This window comes from Macaca thibetana, chromosome 14 (assembly GCF_024542745.1).
Source record: "Macaca thibetana thibetana isolate TM-01 chromosome 14, ASM2454274v1, whole genome shotgun sequence".
Taxonomy (NCBI): Eukaryota; Metazoa; Chordata; class Mammalia; order Primates; family Cercopithecidae; genus Macaca; species Macaca thibetana.
The window spans coordinates 31,613,527-31,632,056 of NC_065591.1; the positions used below are offsets into that span (position 1 = coordinate 31,613,527).

Sequence of the window (18,530 nt, forward strand, 5' to 3'; positions counted from 1 at the left end):
TTGGCCAGCGGGTAGAAAGAGTGTGGGATTTGAAGTTAGGCAGCTGTAGGTTCTAACTCCAGTTCTGCCATTTACAGCTGCCTAAACTTGGGCAAGTTTCTTTACTTCTCCAAGCTTCGGTTTCCTCATTGAGTACTTTGGGATAATAATATTGATCTCATAGGGTGGTTGTTGGATTAGAAGAGAGAATTTCTACATAGCACTTAGCTGTGTCCAGTAAACAATGGGAGCTCAATAGATGCCAACCTTGCTGTTATTGTTATTACCATTAATTCCATCTGTAAAGAGTCTAGTGGGGAAGATGTGTTAGCCCTGTTGTCTTTTTTGAAATTCCCTCCTCTGTCACCAACAGGAAGACTGTAGGATGTTTTCATTCTGCTTGGCACAGATCCATTATGACTGCTAGCAAAATTGGATTGGACATTAGATGTGGAGTCCAATTTCTTCACAGAGTTAACGGGTAAAATATGATCAAGAGTCTCCTGAACTGCACTGCAGAAATCCCAGGCTGCCGGCAGTAACCTTTTCCATGATATAAATGCCATTAGCCTGGCCTAGTGTATTTAAAACACCAGCTTCCAATTATCTTCTGGCAGAGCTCAAAGCGCCTCCTCTTTAGAAGACAGAAAGTAATCACAGTTATCCTTCTAAATTGCCACCTTTTCTACGGATTTCCACATTATCATAGCAGAAAAGGACTCTGTATGAGCTTGGGTTAAGAATCATCATTATTTCTACTCTGTATTGTTAGCTATTTTCTCCTTTCCTGAAAATATGGACCTCATGGGTTGTTGATAAAGAAGGAAACCTTAATAACAAAAGAACTGCCTTTAATAATGTTCTGGTTCAGTCAGGCGTGATGGCTCACGCCTGTAATCCTAGCACTTCGGGAGGCCAAGGCGGGTGGATCACCTGAGGTCAGGAGTTCGAAACCAGCCTGGCCAACATGGTGAAATCCCCTCTCTAATAAAAATACAAAAAAGTAGCCAGGCGTGGTGGTATGCATTTGTAGTCCCTGCTACTCAGGAGGCTGAGGCACAAGAAGCGCTTGAACCTGGGAGGCAGAGGTTGCAGTGAGCCGAGATCATGCCACTGAACTTGTACTCCAGCCTGGGTGAGAGAGAGACAGAAAGAAAAGAAAGAAAAGAAAGAAAAAAGAAGAAGGAAAGAAGGAAGAAAGAAGAAAAGAAGGAAGGAAGGAAGGGAAGGAAGGGAAGGAGGGAGGGAGGGAGGGAGGGAGGAAGGAAGGAAGGATGGAAGGTAGGTTAGTTCTAGTTTGATGACCCATCTGTCTGTTGTGTTATTTCACAGTCCTTTTCCACTGTAGGTGGCTTCATTTATAAAATATACATAATGCTGATGTTTTTGTCCTTGCCACAAACACTAAGCCACAAGTATAACAAACAGAACCATTTAAGTTTTCATCATATGACCCACAATGGATTTTTTTTTAGATGGTTTTACAAAATTGAGATACGATGGCTATGGGCCATCGCATCTTCTTACCTGTTGGAAGACTTGATCTGGTTGTCTAAGCCTTCCTCTCTGAAACCCAGAACTCATCCCAGATTCCCAGAATCTGGCATCTATACATGCACAAGGCATTGTCTATCACAGTCTATGGTTTATAAAACGATGTCTTCTTTAAAAGATATATTTTAGATGCTATGGTGATGAATGAAATGCAAACTAATTAAAATTGTGATTTAAATCACAAAAACGTATAACTTCTTGGTTTTTTGACTAAGATCAAGTGTAAATTACAGAAGCTTTCAGTCATTGGATGTTTTTTCAAATATGGAAATATAATTGCTACTTAATAATCACAATATTCTTTTTTTTCCAGAGACAGGGTCTTACTGTGTCACCCAGGCTGAAGTGCAATCTCACAATCTTGGCTCACTGCAACCTCTGCTTCCTGGGCTCAAGCAATCCTCCCACCTCAGCCTCCCAAATAGCTGGGACTATAGGTGCATATTAGCCACATGCGGCTAATTTTTGTTTAGATGGGGTTTCACCACGTTGCCCAGGCTGGTCTCGAACTCTTGAGCTCAAGCGATCAGCCCATCTCGGCCTCCCAAAGTGCTGGGATTATAGGCATGAGCCACGACGCCCAACCCATGATTAATATTTTTAGAGCATTTACTATGTACCAAGTATTCTTACAGTACCTTACATACACTAACTCATTTAATCTTTACAAGTCTAGAAAGTAGCTTATTTTTCTCATTTGTAAAGACTTTAAGTAATTTTCCCAAGTTACAAAGCCAGAAAGTGGCTGTCAACCTAAATAACAGACTTGTTTTTTTTTGTCTCTAAAAATAATGATGTTTATTTGGGAATGGGTATTGCAATGGGAATACCCATGCCATAGTAAACTGTGTTCAGGGAGGTAAAGGAAGACAAAAGTTTTTAAAGGAAAAACAGGGAGGATTGCGTAATTGTTTTGAGAAAATTATTCTCGGCTGCAAAAATCAATGACAAGTGTGGTACCAGTTCAAGCCTGGACAGGCAGTTGCTGGACAGATGTCCTCGCACAAGTATTTTTTGTGTGTGTAAGGTTGCAATGGCCTTTGTGCAAGATTGTGATTTTTGCAGAGTCTTTTGTGATAGTTATTGCTATCAGGCATTTATGCATGAAAACCCTCCCCTTCCTGGCCTTCCCTGGCTCTGTTTGCCAGGTTTTAAAAATTTTTCATTTAATTTTATTTAACACAAGTGATTCCATTCTGGTTTTGTCAACTTTCATCTGGTAGACCTGAGATTTAAAGTCGAGCCACCTGGCTCAAAGCCTGTGTGCTTAACCACCAGGCCACACAACCCCTTAGCATGTGGCTCTGAGATGCCTTTCGATATTTAAAATGGGTCTCAGGCTTGAAAGTGTAGGAAACCACCAGTGCGTGAAGAACACGGTCAGCCATTTACAGGAGGGATATTAGAAAAGGCAATTCATTCTAAAATACATTATGGCTGGAGAGAAGGGATTCTCACGTGCATTGCCCACAGGAGTCAAAAGCTTAGGCTTTGGATCATGGGTGGAAGATGGGATGATGGGATGAGGGCCCTAGCATAGTTCATCTCCAGATCCCAAAGCTTTTATCTGTAGAAGCCCCTGCTCTGAGTCTCCTGTTGGAACTCACTGGGCAGACTGACCCGATGATGGCAGGCGGGTGGGATGAACGACTTACCGGCCGGGGCAGGCTGTACTGATACATTTCTGGGCGGTAGGTCGGCACCCACTGCACCCCAGCCCTGGGCCGCGTCATGGTCCCCGGAGCGCTGGTCACCACCTCCGAGTAGGGCAGGTGCTGGGCGAGCCGTAGGCTTCTTGGTGCCGGCTCTGGCCTGCGTGGCCCGCGGACGCCAGGCTGAACGCCTCCTCCAACAGCATATGCATCTGCTGCCTGACCTCGTCGATGGATGGCTGGGAGCTCAGCGTGGAGGTCTCCGAGTGGCCTTTCACCTGCCGAGACCTGGAATAGCCCCGGGGCTCATGAACTCTGTCAATGTTGGTTTCCTCTATGATTTCAGGCTCAGTCTGTGGGAGGAAACAAAGCCCATTGATGTGTTAATTAACTTTCCTTCCCATGAAGGTGCTCTGCAATTTACTCTAAAACATTCACTTGAACAGATGCTGGTATGCATCTGTGCTAATTTAAATTATATTCTACGTACCCTATCCAGGAATTCACACTAGTGGGGTAGTCAGTGTCCTCTATCAGGAAGTCCACACTCTGAGTATCAGTGTGCACTTCAGTTGCCCATAGTTTGACCACCGCTGCAGGCTGCCTGTTAGTGTAACAGACTTGAGAAATGGCTTTCACTGATGACATTAATGGTACTCTCTAAAATATTTTAGAGACATTCCCCACCTCTATGCCTTCGGGTATAAGACCCTGGAATGTCTTGTAATCTACACCCAGAGGGGTAGCATTCTAGATTCACTCCCTAAATGGTCCTGTTTCCAGCCATTGGTTAAGGAAGTGCTGATTGCCTGATGCTAGTTATCAGAGAGAATAACAAAATCCTGCTTCTAGATCACGGATTTTTTTTTTTTTTTTTTTTTTTTTTGAGACGGAGTCTTGCTCTGTTGCCCAGGCTGGAGTGCAGTGGCCGGATCTCAGCTCACTGCAAGCTCCGCCTCCCGGGTTCAGGCCATTCTCCTGCCTCAGCCTCCCCAGTAGCTGGGACTACAGGCGCCCGCTGCCTCACCCGGCTAGTTTTTTGTATTTTTTTAGTAGAGACGGGGTTTCACCATTTTAGCCAGGATGGTCTCGATCTCCTGACCTCGTGATCCGCCCGTCTTGGCCTCCCAAAGTGCTGGGATTACAGGCTTGAGCCACCGCGCCCGGCCTAGATCACGGATCTTAAGGCATGGTACACAATCAGAAGCTCTGGGGGCGAGGCCCAGCAATATGTGCTTTAATAAGCCCTCCAGGAGATTCCGATGCCCGTTCAAGTTTGAAATCCACTGATCTAGAACATTCTCCTGCCTTTCTTCACTGAACCTTTCATTCAGTGTGCAGCTTCAGTATCAGGGTGGGCAGACAGCTGGGACTTCATAAGCTTCCAGAGCAGGCTGCATGGATGGTCTCGTGCTTGCCTGCGAATGAATGCTTGCTTCATAAGTGTCTGCTTTCTTGCTCTGAGGCTTCTCTGCCATCATTAGGTGGGGATGCCTGTGAAAGGACACAAAGATACAAAAATGCGTACCCTCCCTTCCTCCCCCCGATGTTGTTAAACTCTTTGTTCTGCTTTCTAATCTCTGCACGTACCAGAGGTTTCGTAAGTTCTGTAAGTATATGTTTTTCTTTCTGAGGCCAGGTCACAAGGAATGTTTAAGTAAGATAGCCAGGTCATAAGGTGTGTTTAAGCAAGATAGCCATAAACTGGTTGTGCAACCTGACGCAGTATAATTAACTGCCTTTGTGTAAAACTGCTCTTCCGCCTCAAGGGTTGTACTGAAATATCAGAAATGGCGGGAACCAATCATAGTTTGCCAAATCGCTTTGTTCAAACTCCAGCCAATCATACCTCTAATTTGTATAATGATTCTATGCCTACTTTCCTTAGACTATATAACATTGTTCGGAGCTCAGTGGGGGAGCTCTCCTGCCCGTCTCGTTTCACGAGCAAGTGAGAGCTCCAGGTTCGAACCTGTAATAAAGATCCTTGCTGCTTAGCTTTGACTCTGGACTCTGGTGGTCTTCTTCGGGGAATAAACGGTCTGGGCATAACACCTGTAGGAGTTTATTCCACCAGTCTGGACATGCATGAATCTCAGGGTGCAAGAACACAAAAGGGAAGAGATAGGGACCGCCAAGGCGATACGGGGAAGCTGCTGCCTTGTGGCAGATGCCACAGCAATAGCCAGAAATAAAAGGTGCACAAAGAAGATAAAAGACAGTGTGTTCAAAACATTCCAACCAGGAGAGTTACTTTAACTTTTTGGTATTTCAGTTTCCTCATCTGTAAAATGAGGATAATACTGCCTCAAAGGCTTTTCTAAGGATTAAATAAAGGTACATCTAAAGATTTTAGAGTAGTAGCACATGGTAAAAACAATACTAGTTGCTGTCATCATCATAATCATCATTATTACTTTATTCATTCAATTGCACATATTTCCATATAATTACTATGTATAAAGCACCCTGATGCATAAAATAAGCACAGTAAGTAAATGTCATGAGGGGATTCACCCGAAATGGGAAGTCCTTCCCTCCTTAAATATTACACATGAAGGTCATAACTGCGTTATACTTCATTTTAAAAAATATATTTACCTTTTTAGCATTAAATTAATACATGCTCATTAGCGAAGAAAGTGAAAATATAGAAAGCACACAAAAAATATACATTTCTTGTCATCTTATCTCCTAGAGTTAGGACTCGGCTAAAGTTCAAGATGAAAAGTGAGGTTTTCTATCAGCCTCTAAGTCTAGATTTATCAACAAACATCTACAGTATGTAATTTAAAACATGTACTATTTTTATACTAATAAGAGCAAGGACAGATTCTGGAGTAGAATGTAAAGTTACCTTTGCAATCATAAACAAGAACTCAAAGACATTTCATGCCCGGGTGCATGACCCCCAAACTCCTGAGCTGGGGGACACACTGGGGCTCTTCTGCTCTTAGAGGCTCTTTAGAGAAAGGCTTAAGGTCACTGACTGGGAAACCTGCTTCCTGAAAGCCAGCAGATCTGCCTGTTGAGATGTGGTTTTGCCTGGAGATACCTTCTGCAACAGCAAATGCAACTCTGGAAAGTTATGTTCTTCACAATGCATGGAACATTCAAAACTGAACTGCAGAGCCCGAAGGGACTTTAGGAGATCACTAAATTCAAGCCCCGTTTTACATATGGGGAGGTGACTTATCTGAAGTTACTCAGAGGCAGGCAACGGCAGAGGCTCCTGCTCCCAGCTCCTGACCCGCACACATCCTGCAGCACGGCACTGCCTCTCATGTGAATGTCCTGCTCATGCCGGTTGCTAGCCACACAAGGCCCTTCCTCCCGACATCCAGAGTCTCCCTGATACATAATGGAGGCTCAATGCTAAACTGCTCCCAGGTGGGAGATTAACAGCATAGGGGTGAGCTGAGGTACGATTTCCCCACCCCTGAGCTGTGCTATGCATTTCCAGCCATATTGGTAGATCTATTATCACATGAATTTATAGTTGTGCCTTAGGGCAAAAGCATCCTCCTTAGCAACATTTCCCTATTCCCACTGCCCCAAGAGCCCTGGGGTGGGTTAGTACTGGGGGTGGGTGAGTTCTTTCAGTAAGGTTGGTAGGGAACAGTGCTAGGCCACCGCACATATATGTGTTATACATATACACACATATGTAAGTGCTACCTTTGCTGGGAAAGTAGAGACTTTTTCTCCAGGCTCCCACTGCCACCGACCCATGCCCCCGGAATGGAGATCAGCCTCTGCTTCCCCCATAAGGCTTCCATTCCACATGGGGAGTTCCCTTTAATTGGAAGGTCCACGTATGCTCTCAACAGGCTTGATCAGGCCACCAATCATCTCTCGATAGCTACAGATAGAAACAAGACTAGCTCTCATTATACCTGGGCTTCCTCTCATCACACTTGGATTTGCTTAAACTGTGACTTCCCCAAGACCGGATACTCCCTGAAGCCATTTCACTTCTGTTTCTCAGAAGCCTAGCACAGGCACTTGGCATTTAATCAAGCTTTGTGAACTTAAACTGAAATAAATTCCGTCCACTTCCCCTTGTTAGATATAAGTTCTAAATTTCTTTTCAAAGAGTCAGTATGTCAGTATGTTCAATTCTTTGCCTTCTACTTTTAAACTTAACTTCCTCATAAAGAAACTTGTTTCAATTACCTGCTCCACCCTGACTCATTCCAATTACCAACTCCACCCTGACTGATTCTGATTAACTGGTCCACCCTGACTCATTCCGATTACCTACTCCACCCTGACTCATTCCAATTACCTGCTCTGTCATAACCATTTTTCCCACCAAACCACTCACCCCGTCACTCTTTAAATTAGCCAATCGGAATTAGTTTAGCCTGTGCGGTCTAACCTTAGCCAATGGGGGAATGACACAGCAGCAGGGGCCATGTGCGTCAGCGATAAGAACCCCTTCTCCTCCCTTATCCAAGTGTGCGCTCACCATTGCTCCATCTGTAAGGGTGCACCCTTCTATAGAAGTAACTTGCCTTACTGAGAATTAAAAAAATTTTTTTATATTCAAGTGCTAATTCTTTTGCAGCACTGAAACTTTATTTATAACACCCTTGAGGTGGAAGTTGAGGTTAAGATAAAAGGCCCACTTTCCCTAACACATTTCCTCCAATGCTAATGAGTTGCATGACAATAAGAAGTCTCAGGAACCCCATAAGCCTCAGGCTCCTCATCTGTAAAATGGGAGAGTTGAACTACGGTCTGACATTTATGTTTCTTGGACTCTACTTGCTCTGGGAGATGCCATACTGCTCCTATTATCATCATCTTTGGGGAAATCTGACATCTACTCATGAAGGGAACCATCCCCTGCACCTCCCGCCCCAGCTAAAACATATGAATAGTGATAAGTTTGTCCTTTTGCTTAACAGACAATTATTGGTTTCAACCCTGTACTAGGCCCTGGGTTGGGGGTGATGGATAAAATAATTAATAAGATAGTGACCCAGCCCTCAAGGAGCTCCCAGTCAATAGGAGGAAACAAATAATAGCAACAGCAATAATAGAAGCTCATCTTTATCAACAGCTTACATGCCAGGCACTGTTTTAAGTACTTTATACATTTCGGCTCTTTTTGTCCTTATAAGAACTTATAAAGTAACAACTATGAATATTGCCACTTTACAGACAAGGAAATTAAGGCACTGAAAGACAAATGTGTTGCTCATAATTAGCAGGGCTGAGATTTGAACACAGAAAGCTTCATTCCGGCACCTAAGCTCTTACCCACTGTATATATATAAACAGATCTATTACCATACTATAGTTGTGGGCTCTGACAGAGTCAAACAAATTTCTATGACCAGAAAAGAAGATAAAATACTTCTTGAGATAATTTACCTTATAGATTACTATAAGGATGAAAAGCATCAATGTATAAATACGAAGCACTCACAGTATCTGGCACATCAGCATTTGTTTAATAAACATTAGCTGCAATTATTATTGGTGCTGTTATCTATCTCCTCCCATAGACTGGGAACTCCTTCAGGGTTGGGTCAGTGTCTTATTAATCATTGTATTCACAGCCCCCAATCCGGGACCTTGTCCAGAGGTGAAGCTGTAACTGTCTGTTCAATGAACAAACATAATAGGTGCTCAGATTGACTCGCGGACCTGTGGTGTGCCAGCTCTGTGCCGCCTTTTCCACGTGGGTTTCCTCCCTCTCAGAGCTCTACAGTTGTGTCCATTTTCAGATACGAGATATCACATCGACTGGCTGAACTTGCCCTAAACCCTTCTCCCTCACTGGCACATTTCTGAAAATGCCTTGTGCTTTTATTTGACAAAAGAGGGGAGACAGGAACAAAGACAGACCTCCTAGTGTTGGCTGACAGTTGGCTTGGGTTGGGGCCGTATCTGGGACAGAGAATTTATTTTTAAACCTCTTTAACTTGGAATGGACCATACTTGCTTCTATGACTTCCCATTCTTGAAAAGCTCTGAGAAACTCATTTTTTTCAAAAAGCTATTTTTATAAACTAATCAAGATATACTTCAATAAAAATTCTAAAAATATTCATCAAGGAATGTCTGTTCATGGTAGGAAATTAGAAAACACAGATAAGCAAAAGGAAGAAAATTAAAATCTACTCTAATCTGATCACCAGAAATAACTACTGTTAACGTTTTGACCTCGTGCCCATCCTTCCAGATGTTTTCTACGCATATGAAATAGGATGAGGATTATGAATACTAAAGAACTGCCAACAGCCTCCCCACTGCCCCAGGCCACTACAGAGAGTGTGGGCTTGACCCAGGTCAGTTTCTCCCTCTTCCATTTCCAAGGAGAGCCCACGCTTTGCCACACAGATTGTGTGTGTGATGGAGACCAGGAAGTGGGGATGGGCAATGAGAGGCAGAAGAGGTGTGGGCTGCAGAATTTTATGGTGAGACTTTTGAGAGAGGTGCAGAAGCAGGTGTGGCATGTGAATGGGAGAGGAATTAAGGGAATTTAGAAAGTTTTACTGACTATTATGTACTTGCCTTTTCACATATAAAAATATAAGTAAAGGAGTAGAGGTATTTAAAAACTACTTTTGTTGGCAGAGTTCTTTTGACTTAGATACTCTATTAGACCAAGCTGTTTGGGTCATGATTTTATAAACAGAATACATACACACACATATATATATATGTAGGCATATATATATATGTGTAAACACACGCACTTATATATGCGTGCACGCATATATAAGGTTTTTTAAAATGACATTACATTAATACAGTATTTTGAAACCTTTTTAATTCAACAATATTGTAAATAAGTATCTCCATGAATAAATAAATGTATTTATAGAGAATAACTTTAAGGATTTCATAGTATTCTAATAAATGGAGTTTTTAGGCTACCATATATGTAACAGTCCACTATTTTAGATGTTTTCCTAATATCTTACTATATGAACAAAGCTGGAATAAGTATCCTTGTGTTTAGAACTTTGCATATATGGCTGGACGCAGTGGCTCACGCCTGTAATCCCAGCACTTTGGGAGGCCAAGGCAGGTGGATCACTTGAGGTCAGGAGTTCGAGACCAGCCTGGGCAACATGTTGAAATGCTGCCTCTACTAAAAACACAAAAATTAGCCAGGTAACATAGCGCATGCCTGTAATCCCAACTGCTCCGGAGGCTGAGGCAGGAGAATTGCTTGAGCCCGGGAGGCGGAGGTTGCAGTGAGCCAAGATCGCACCACGGCACTCCAGCCTGGGTGACAGAGCGAGACTCCGTCTCAAAAATAATAATAATAAAAAAAGAACTTTGCATATAATCATGAGTTTATCCTTAGGTTCAATTCTAGAAGGAGAATTACCAGGTGAGGGGATATACACGTAATTATAGTTTTGGAGAGTTATGGTATATCAGAACTCAGCAGCAAAGGCCACAGTATTTAGAAGACATTTAAGCCATTCCTCCTCCATATATGGGCCCCTGGTCTTGTGCTTCATGGTGGCCATTGGATAGAGCAAGCACCTGCAATTCTTTCAATGTTGTTTTAAAATGAGCGAACCAGTCCAACACATCTAGGATGGTACACACAGTGGCTAAGTACCCACATGACTTCATCCTCTCTTTGAAACACCATGAGAACAAACTTGAAGGAAATTATAGCCCTGCTGGGAACCCCAAGTATCTTCTTCCTAAAAGATATTCCAAAACAATTTAGTCCTGGGGCACATTCTGTAGCTTTAAGTACTATTCAAAATTAAAACTACTATCTTATCAGACAACTAATGGAAAGACAAGCTACCAACCACAAGAAAATATTTGTATCCACAATATATAAATAGTTCCTACAAATGAATAACAAAAAGACAAGCAACTCAATTTAGAAATTGGGCAAAAGGCTTGAAAAGATACCTCAACAAAAGAAGACACAAAAATGTCCAATAAACACATGGAAAGCTGATCAACATCATTAGTAATAAGGAAATTATATCATTTCACATTCAGTGGGATGGCTAAAATGAGAAAGATTAATAACAACAAATGTTGGTGAGGTTGAAGACTAGAATTAGAACTGTTATACTGCTAGTGGGAGGGGCAGCAATACAAAAACTTTGTAAATTTGACTGTAATTTCTTAAATGTATTCCTACCCTATGACCCAGAAATTCCACTCCTACATATTTATCCAGATGAATGAAAACACTTGTTAGGAAAACACATGAAAATGTTTATGGCATTTTTTTTTTTCATACTAGCTTCAAACTGGAAGCAATTCAAATGTCCAACAATAGGATAATGGATAAACAAATAGTATTATATTTATACAACAGAATAGTACCCAGTATAAAAGAGAATAAAATACTCATACATGCAATAACATAGATGAGTCTTGAGTGAAAGAAGTCAGACACAAAACAGTACATACTGAATAAATCCATTTATATGAAGTTCATGTAAAACTATAGTGGTTTATATCAGACAAGTGGTTGCCTACGGGTGAGCTGAATATTGACTGAAAAAAAAAGTGAGGGAGTTTTCTGGGAGTGATGAAAACGTTTGGTATTTTCATTGGTCTGGTGGTTATAAAGGTATACACGTTTGTCAAAGCTCATCACATTGTATACTAACAACCCGTACATTTTTATCATATGTCAATTTTCCCATAATAAAAGAAACATAATGGGTTGACATAGCCAGCTTGATGTGGATGGTCAGGGAAAGCTTCTCTGAGGAGGTGCCATGTTTTCAGACCTGAAGAAGGAGAAGAAGTTGCCCATGTGGTGGTTTTAGGAAAGCTTATGAAAAAGCCCAGAGGTGAGAGAGTTGGTAGTGCTTGAAAAAAAAGAAAGAACTGTTACAGAATGAACTGTGTCCCCCACAAAATTTTTATGTTGAAGTCCTAACTCCCAGCATCTCAGAATGTGACTGTATTTGGAGATGGGGCCTTCACAGAGGTAATTAAGTTAAATGAGGTCATTAGAGTGGACCTTTGGGTCAAAAGGACTGATCCTTCCAAGAAGAGGAAATTTGGACACAGTATGTATAAAGGGAAGCCGACATGAAGGCTCAGGGAAGAGATGGCCTTTCATAAACTCAGGAAAGAGACCTGGAGCACATCCTTCCCTCATGGCCCTCAGAAGAAACCAACCCTACCAACACTTTGATCTAGAACTTATAACCTCCAGAACTGTGAGAAAATAAATGTCTTTTGTTTAAACCATGCCACCCAGTCTGTGCCCCTAGTAAACTAATACATGGATCTAATACATGGCTGAAGCCCTAATTGTTAGGACATGGGGCTAGAGAGGAAGGCAGGGTCCAGATCACGCAGGGTCTGAAAGGCCACGGTAAGAAGGCTGGACTGTTGTCAAAGGGCAATGGGAAACGACTGAAGAATTTTAAGCAGGGAAGAAATGTGACTGGAATTTATGGGAAGCCAGTTAGGAAGCACTTGCTTGTGGCTATTGCCGTAACCCCAGGCCAGAAGAGACGACAGGGGCCTGGGTAGGGTGGTCATGGACAGACAAGGGGTGGGTGAGTTCAAGATGTATTTTGGAAGAGAACTGGCAGAGCTGCTGATAGATTAGATGTGAGCGTGAAGGAAAGGCAAGAGTTGAAGCCAAGACTTTTTACCAACAAGAGGAACTGTGCTACCCCGGTCTCCTTAATGGTGTCTGAGCTCCCCAAGCATGTCTGGGCCCTTCCAGTTGCTGTACTTTCTGCCTGGAAAGCTCTTCCCCTGGGGCCAGCATTTTAAGTCTGCTCAAAAGTCACCTCCCTGGAGGGCCCTGCCCTGCCCAAGCTATTCCGAGAAGCTCCTGGTACTCTCCACTGCCTTCCCTGAGTTATGTTCCTCCTAGCCTTCCCGACACTGTGCTGTACATCTATGTGCGTGGGTGTTTGTTGTCAGTTTTCCCTAGTGTAATATGTCTCCCTTATCCTCAGGGAAAATGTTTCAAGACTCCCACTGGATGCCTGAAATTGTGGAGAGTAATGAATCCTATATACATGATGTTTTTTCCCACACAAACCTATAATAAAGTTTAATTTATAAATTAGGCACAATGAGAAATTAACAACAATAGCTAATAATAAAAAAGAACAATTATAACAATATACTGTTCACAAGTTCATGGGTAGAAGATTCATTCTTGGCTGGGCACGGTGGCTCATGCCTGCAATCCCAGCACTTTGGGAGGTCGAGGCTGGTGGATCACTTCAGGTCAGGAGTTCAACACCAGCCTGGCCAACATGGTGAAACCTCGTCTCTATTAAAAAGGCAAAAATTAGCCAGGCGGGACATGCCTGTAATCCCAGCTACTTGGGACGCTGAGGCAGGAGAATCACTTGCACCCAGGAGGTGGAAGTCGCAGTGAGCCGTTATTGCGCCACTGCAATCCAGCCTGGGTGACAGAGCTAGACTCTGTCTCAAAGAAAAAAGAAGATTCATTGTTACCAGAGATTTTAGCAACCTCGGAATACAATTTTTTTTTCTTTCCTTACGAAGTCAGCAACTTTCACCTATTAAAGGAAGCACTAGAGAGCTTTTCTTTGTCATATTCAAATTGCATTATCACTCTCGCCCATTGGAGCCACTGTTAAGTAAAATAAGCGTTACTTGAACACAAGCACTGGCATGCCGCGACAGTGACTGACAGCTGGGTAGCATAGACTTTATCCTTGTTGACCAGGATAAGCTGGACAAAGGGAAGACTCCTGTCCTGGGTGGGATGGAGTGGGATGGCGTTAGACTTCATTACACTACTCAGAATGGCACACAATTTAAAATGTATAAATTGTTTATCTTTGGAATTTCCCATTTAATATTTTCATACCATAGTTGACTGCAAGTAACTGAAACCACGGATAAGTGGTGACAACTGGATAAGCCCCATGTTTCCTGCTGCATCCCAGAATGGCGTGTGGTAGAGCATGAAGAAATACTCATTGAATGAATGAGTGGAAATGAGTCTTAAAAGTCTGGAGAATTCCTGCTCAAAAGTCTTCAATAGCAAAAGACATTCCCATGTGTCTAAAATGAATGAAACAGTTTTACCTAGAATGGGCTTAACGAAGAGGGATAAAGGGCTCTTGAGGCCACTTATTCTAGAATTTCTTGAGTTAGGAGCCCTAAAGTGAACAGGGGTTTTACAAGCCCACACTTTCCACAAGTGGGTGTAACATCACTTTGCCCCACCTTGGTACTTCATTTCTGGAGCACAGGAAGTTGAAGCCCCTCTCCAAACCCTGCCCCAAAGCCCTGATTTTCAGCTCACTGTCAGTCGCAGCTCCATCCTGCAAGAACAGATTCTGAACAAATTATGCAACTTCATGGCAAGGGCCCAGAGACCGAGTGGGGGTTTCAGCAAGATAAATTCCTGGGCCATCTGGCCATGATGAAATTTATCTGGCTCCATGTCCATTTTTCTTTTCCACCAACTGGAGTCCTTTGGGCCACACAAACAGTGCCACTTCTCTCCATTTAATGCCTCCTCTGCCCACTGCAAGTGCTGCCTGTTACTGAGGAAGCAGAGACATATTTAGAAAGTTGCTTCTGGAAACCACATTTCAGGGAGTTCTCACTTCACCAGGTGGGAAGAAGACCATGATGGTACAGGAGCAGAGAGAGCTTTGCAGCAGCTTCCTATGAGCCTGCATCCCGGAAGCTTCTCTAATAATAAAGTGAGATTAGTTGCTCTCAGAACAGGCAGTGGGGTTCAAAATAATGGCTTGGTGACTTTTCTGCAAAGGTGTGCAAATGGAATTAAAAAAAAAAAATGTCAGCAACATTTCAAATTTCATTCTGATGCCTTTCCAAAGGATGATCTACAGTCTCTCCAGGGCTATGGGGATGTGAGGACAGCATGCTGTTTCTGTGTTTCAGGTGGGTAGGAAAGACATGAAAGGGTCTCTCATAGACTTCTAAGGAAATAGGGACATCCTTTCAGAGAGTGACCCATAATCAGAGTCTCCACTGAGACCATGAAGATGGGACAGGCAAGCATAAAAGAAGGTGCTCCAATGCTCTCTCAGCCTTACTCACTGCCCCCAAAGCAAAACACCTTCCCCATGTAACAGAAGTCTCAGGTGCCAGCTCAACTTCCTGTCTTTCTTCCCCCATAACTTGCTGCTCTCTAAGGAGCAGGGGAAATTCAATTACTGAGCAAGATCCATTTGCCTCGAGTTGCAACCGCTGTCCCACCCTGTGTTTGCAAAACCATTACCTTAAAGGTCATCTCTGGAAGTGTGGCCTTGTACTATGGCAAGGTGGGAGAGGTCCCAGGCACCCTTCACCAAGTCCATCTCTTGTCCGGTCATGCTGAAGACAATTCAGAGCAGTAAGTGCAGGCCGGGCATGGTGGCTTACACCTGTAATCCCAGTACTTGTGGTAGGCCGAGTTGGGTGGATCACTTGAGGTCAGGAGTTCCAGACCAGCCTGCCCAACATGATGAAACCCCACCTCTATTAAAAATACAAAAATTAGCTGGGCATGGTGGCACAGGCTTGTAATCCCAGCTACTCAGGAGGCTAAGGCAGGAGAATTGCTTGAACCTGGGAGGCAGAAGTTGCAGTGAGCTAAGATCATGCCACTGCACTCCAGCCTGGGCGAGAGACTGAGACTGTCTCAAAACAACAACAACAACAAAAACAGAGTAGTAACTGCTAGAAAAGAAAAGAAACAGGAAAAGGAGAGCATCGCCCTCTCCCTCCTGGGGAGTTACAATAGCTAATGTTCACTGCCTGTTTTCTACATGCTTTGTCTGCATTAACTCATTTAATTCCCACAACATCCTCATAAAGTAGGTACCACTGGTATCCCCATTTTGCAGATGAGAAAATAAAGTGCAGATAGGTAGGTAACTGGCCTAACTTCATGTAGCTCCTAAGTAGCCTAGCTCCATAAGCTATGAGGACAGCCCCTCCACGAACAATATATAAACCACAGTCATAATTAAAAACCTCTTAAAAAGGAATCAACCCCAAAGTAAACATATTAAGAATGGCTTTCTCTCATCGAAAGTTAATTTGCATTTTGCTTTCTAGGTGAGTCATCACCTGCTTTTTTTCATCTTAGCTGAGCTGGCACTGCAGGGAGCAAGGAGACTGGGAGGATCTCTCCCATGAGTCAGCACTATTCCATCACAAACAGGCTCTCCCTGCCATCCACTCAAGTCTGCCCTTCTGCCTCTTCAGCTCTTGAAAAAATCAGACAGATGCACAAAATCCCTCTATCACTCTACCTGTGTCCAAAACATGAACCTCTGACTGCAGCCTGGAATTCCAGAGCCCACAGTGAATAGTAGTCATTACACAACACCACGCTGTTCTTTCCCTTCAGAAAGGGCCAACCAAAGACAACAAGAGGGCTGGGCGCAGTGGCTCACGTCTGTAAAAATCCCAGGACTTTGGGAGAAACAGGCGGGCAGATCACCTGAGGTCAGGAGTTCGAGACTAGCCTGGCCAATATGGTGAAACCCTGTCTCTACTAAAAATAAAAAAAAATAAAAAAATAAAAAATAGCCGGACATGGCGACGGGCACCTGTAATCCCAGCTACTTGGGAGGCTGAGACAGGAGAATGGTTTGAATCCAGGAAGTGGAGGTTGCAGTGAGCTGAGACCGCACCATTGCACTCCAGCCTGGGCAACAAGAATGAAACTCCATCTAAAAAACAAACAACAACAACAAAAAAAAAACCAAAAAGATGACAACAGGATGAAACTGGAGGGAAGAGTAACATGAAGGAGACTGTTGGGCGTGCTCCTTAAAATGCCCGACACAGTGCTCATGTTTATAATCCCAGCACTTTGGGAGGCTGAGGTGGGAAAATTGCTCAAAGCCAGGAGTTCTAGACCAACCAATCTCTATGGGCAACATAGCGAGACCCCATTTCTACCAAAAAAAAATTTTTTTTTAATTAACCAGGCACAGTGTCACTCCCCTAGTCCTAGCTACTTGGGAGGCTGAGGACGGAGGCTCGCCTGAGCCCAGGAGGTTGGGGCTGCAGTGAACTGTGATTGTGTCACTGTACTCCAGCCTGGGCAACAGAGCAAGATCTGTCTCTCTAAATAAAGAAGTCCAACTACAAGTGTTCCTCAAGTAGCAGGTACTGTAGCAGGCACTGTGTTGGCCTCAGCATCCATCTCCTTCTCTCCCTGTATTTTAGACAGGGGGGCTAGCTGGGACTAAGCTGCTCCAGCTCCATCAATGGGGACTGACCAGGTTAATTTAATCAGTGTAATCTCCCTGCATTCATTGCTACAGTGGTTTATGAAGGGGTGGACACTTGGCATATGATGGTCAGAGTAACACCCATATACCTTGTCTGGAGGTTGGGAAAAGAGAATTCCCTCTTGCACTGGTCCACGCAGGATGTAGATATGAGGCCTGGGATTTCTTACCAGAGTCCACCTGTGGATGCGGCCAACACACAGGGGAACACAGAGCTGTGTATAATGCAGAGGAACAGACTGGGGCCCCAACCAAACCATACCTGGATTTACCGTAAACAACTTATCCCATTCAGGTTTTAAGACGGTTTAAGTTGGGGTTTCTGTTGCTTTTGCCAAAGCAGTTTATTGAATAACCACCATTCACAGTGAACTCCAAATGGCAATGGAAATCTGCCTAAGGTTCTGATATTCGGTCAAACCTAATGTGTATTTGGCTCAGAGGTAGAAACATGCCCTGTTTTTTCAAGTCTCAGCTCAGGAATCACCTCTTCTGGTTGACACACGTGTTTGTTCATTTGCCCAACAAATAGAGACACCGCATCTATTATGTGCCAGTTCCTACTCTGAGTGCCGAGGTTTCAAGCATAAATAAAACGTGACTCCCGTCCTTGAGGAGTTGCGTGGGGAAATAATACAAGCAAACCAATGGAAGTTGGGGGTGAAGGCTGTGATTGGGGTGAGTATCAGGGGCTACTGGAACACAAAGGAGGGGCCCATAGGCATAGGAGCCAGGAGAAGGTGCTGGGAAAGGTCATGGTTAAACCAAGTTCCAAAAGCATTGCCTAAGTCAGTAGTTCTCAGCCAGGAGCAGGTTTGCCCACCAGGGGACATGTGCAATGCCTGGAGACATATTTTGGTTGTCACAGCTGGGAGGGGCTTCCGGCACCTCATGCATGGGTAGAGGCCAGGGATGCTGCTAAACATCCTATAATGCACAGGACAGTGCAACGTATGAAGAAACTCTACAGCCCTAAGTGTTAACAGTGAGGAGATTGAGCAGCCTGGACCTGGATGAAGCAGGTAGGAAGGGAGATTCCAGGCAGAGCGATGCATGCGTGCAAAGACCTGGACATGGGAAACCACAGGACAAGTTTGGGGAAGGTGTTCAGGCTGGAGCCAAG

At 43.7% G+C, this 18,530-nt stretch overlaps 2 protein-coding genes across 2 annotated transcripts in view; one reads left to right on the top strand and one right to left on the bottom strand.

The window, feature by feature from the left end:
• Positions 1-18,530, top strand: part of CSTF3 (cleavage stimulation factor subunit 3) — a 710,177-nt gene that overhangs the window by 158,101 nt on the left and 533,546 nt on the right. The window lies entirely within an intron of this gene.
• The window catches only part of KIAA1549L (KIAA1549 like), a 290,296-nt gene that overhangs the window by 25,933 nt on the left and 245,833 nt on the right, over positions 1-18,530 (bottom strand). The window contains 2 exon segments of the mRNA XM_050758756.1: positions 3,189-3,316; positions 3,319-3,538. Coding sequence (XP_050614713.1) covers positions 3,189-3,316; positions 3,319-3,538 — 348 coding nt within the window.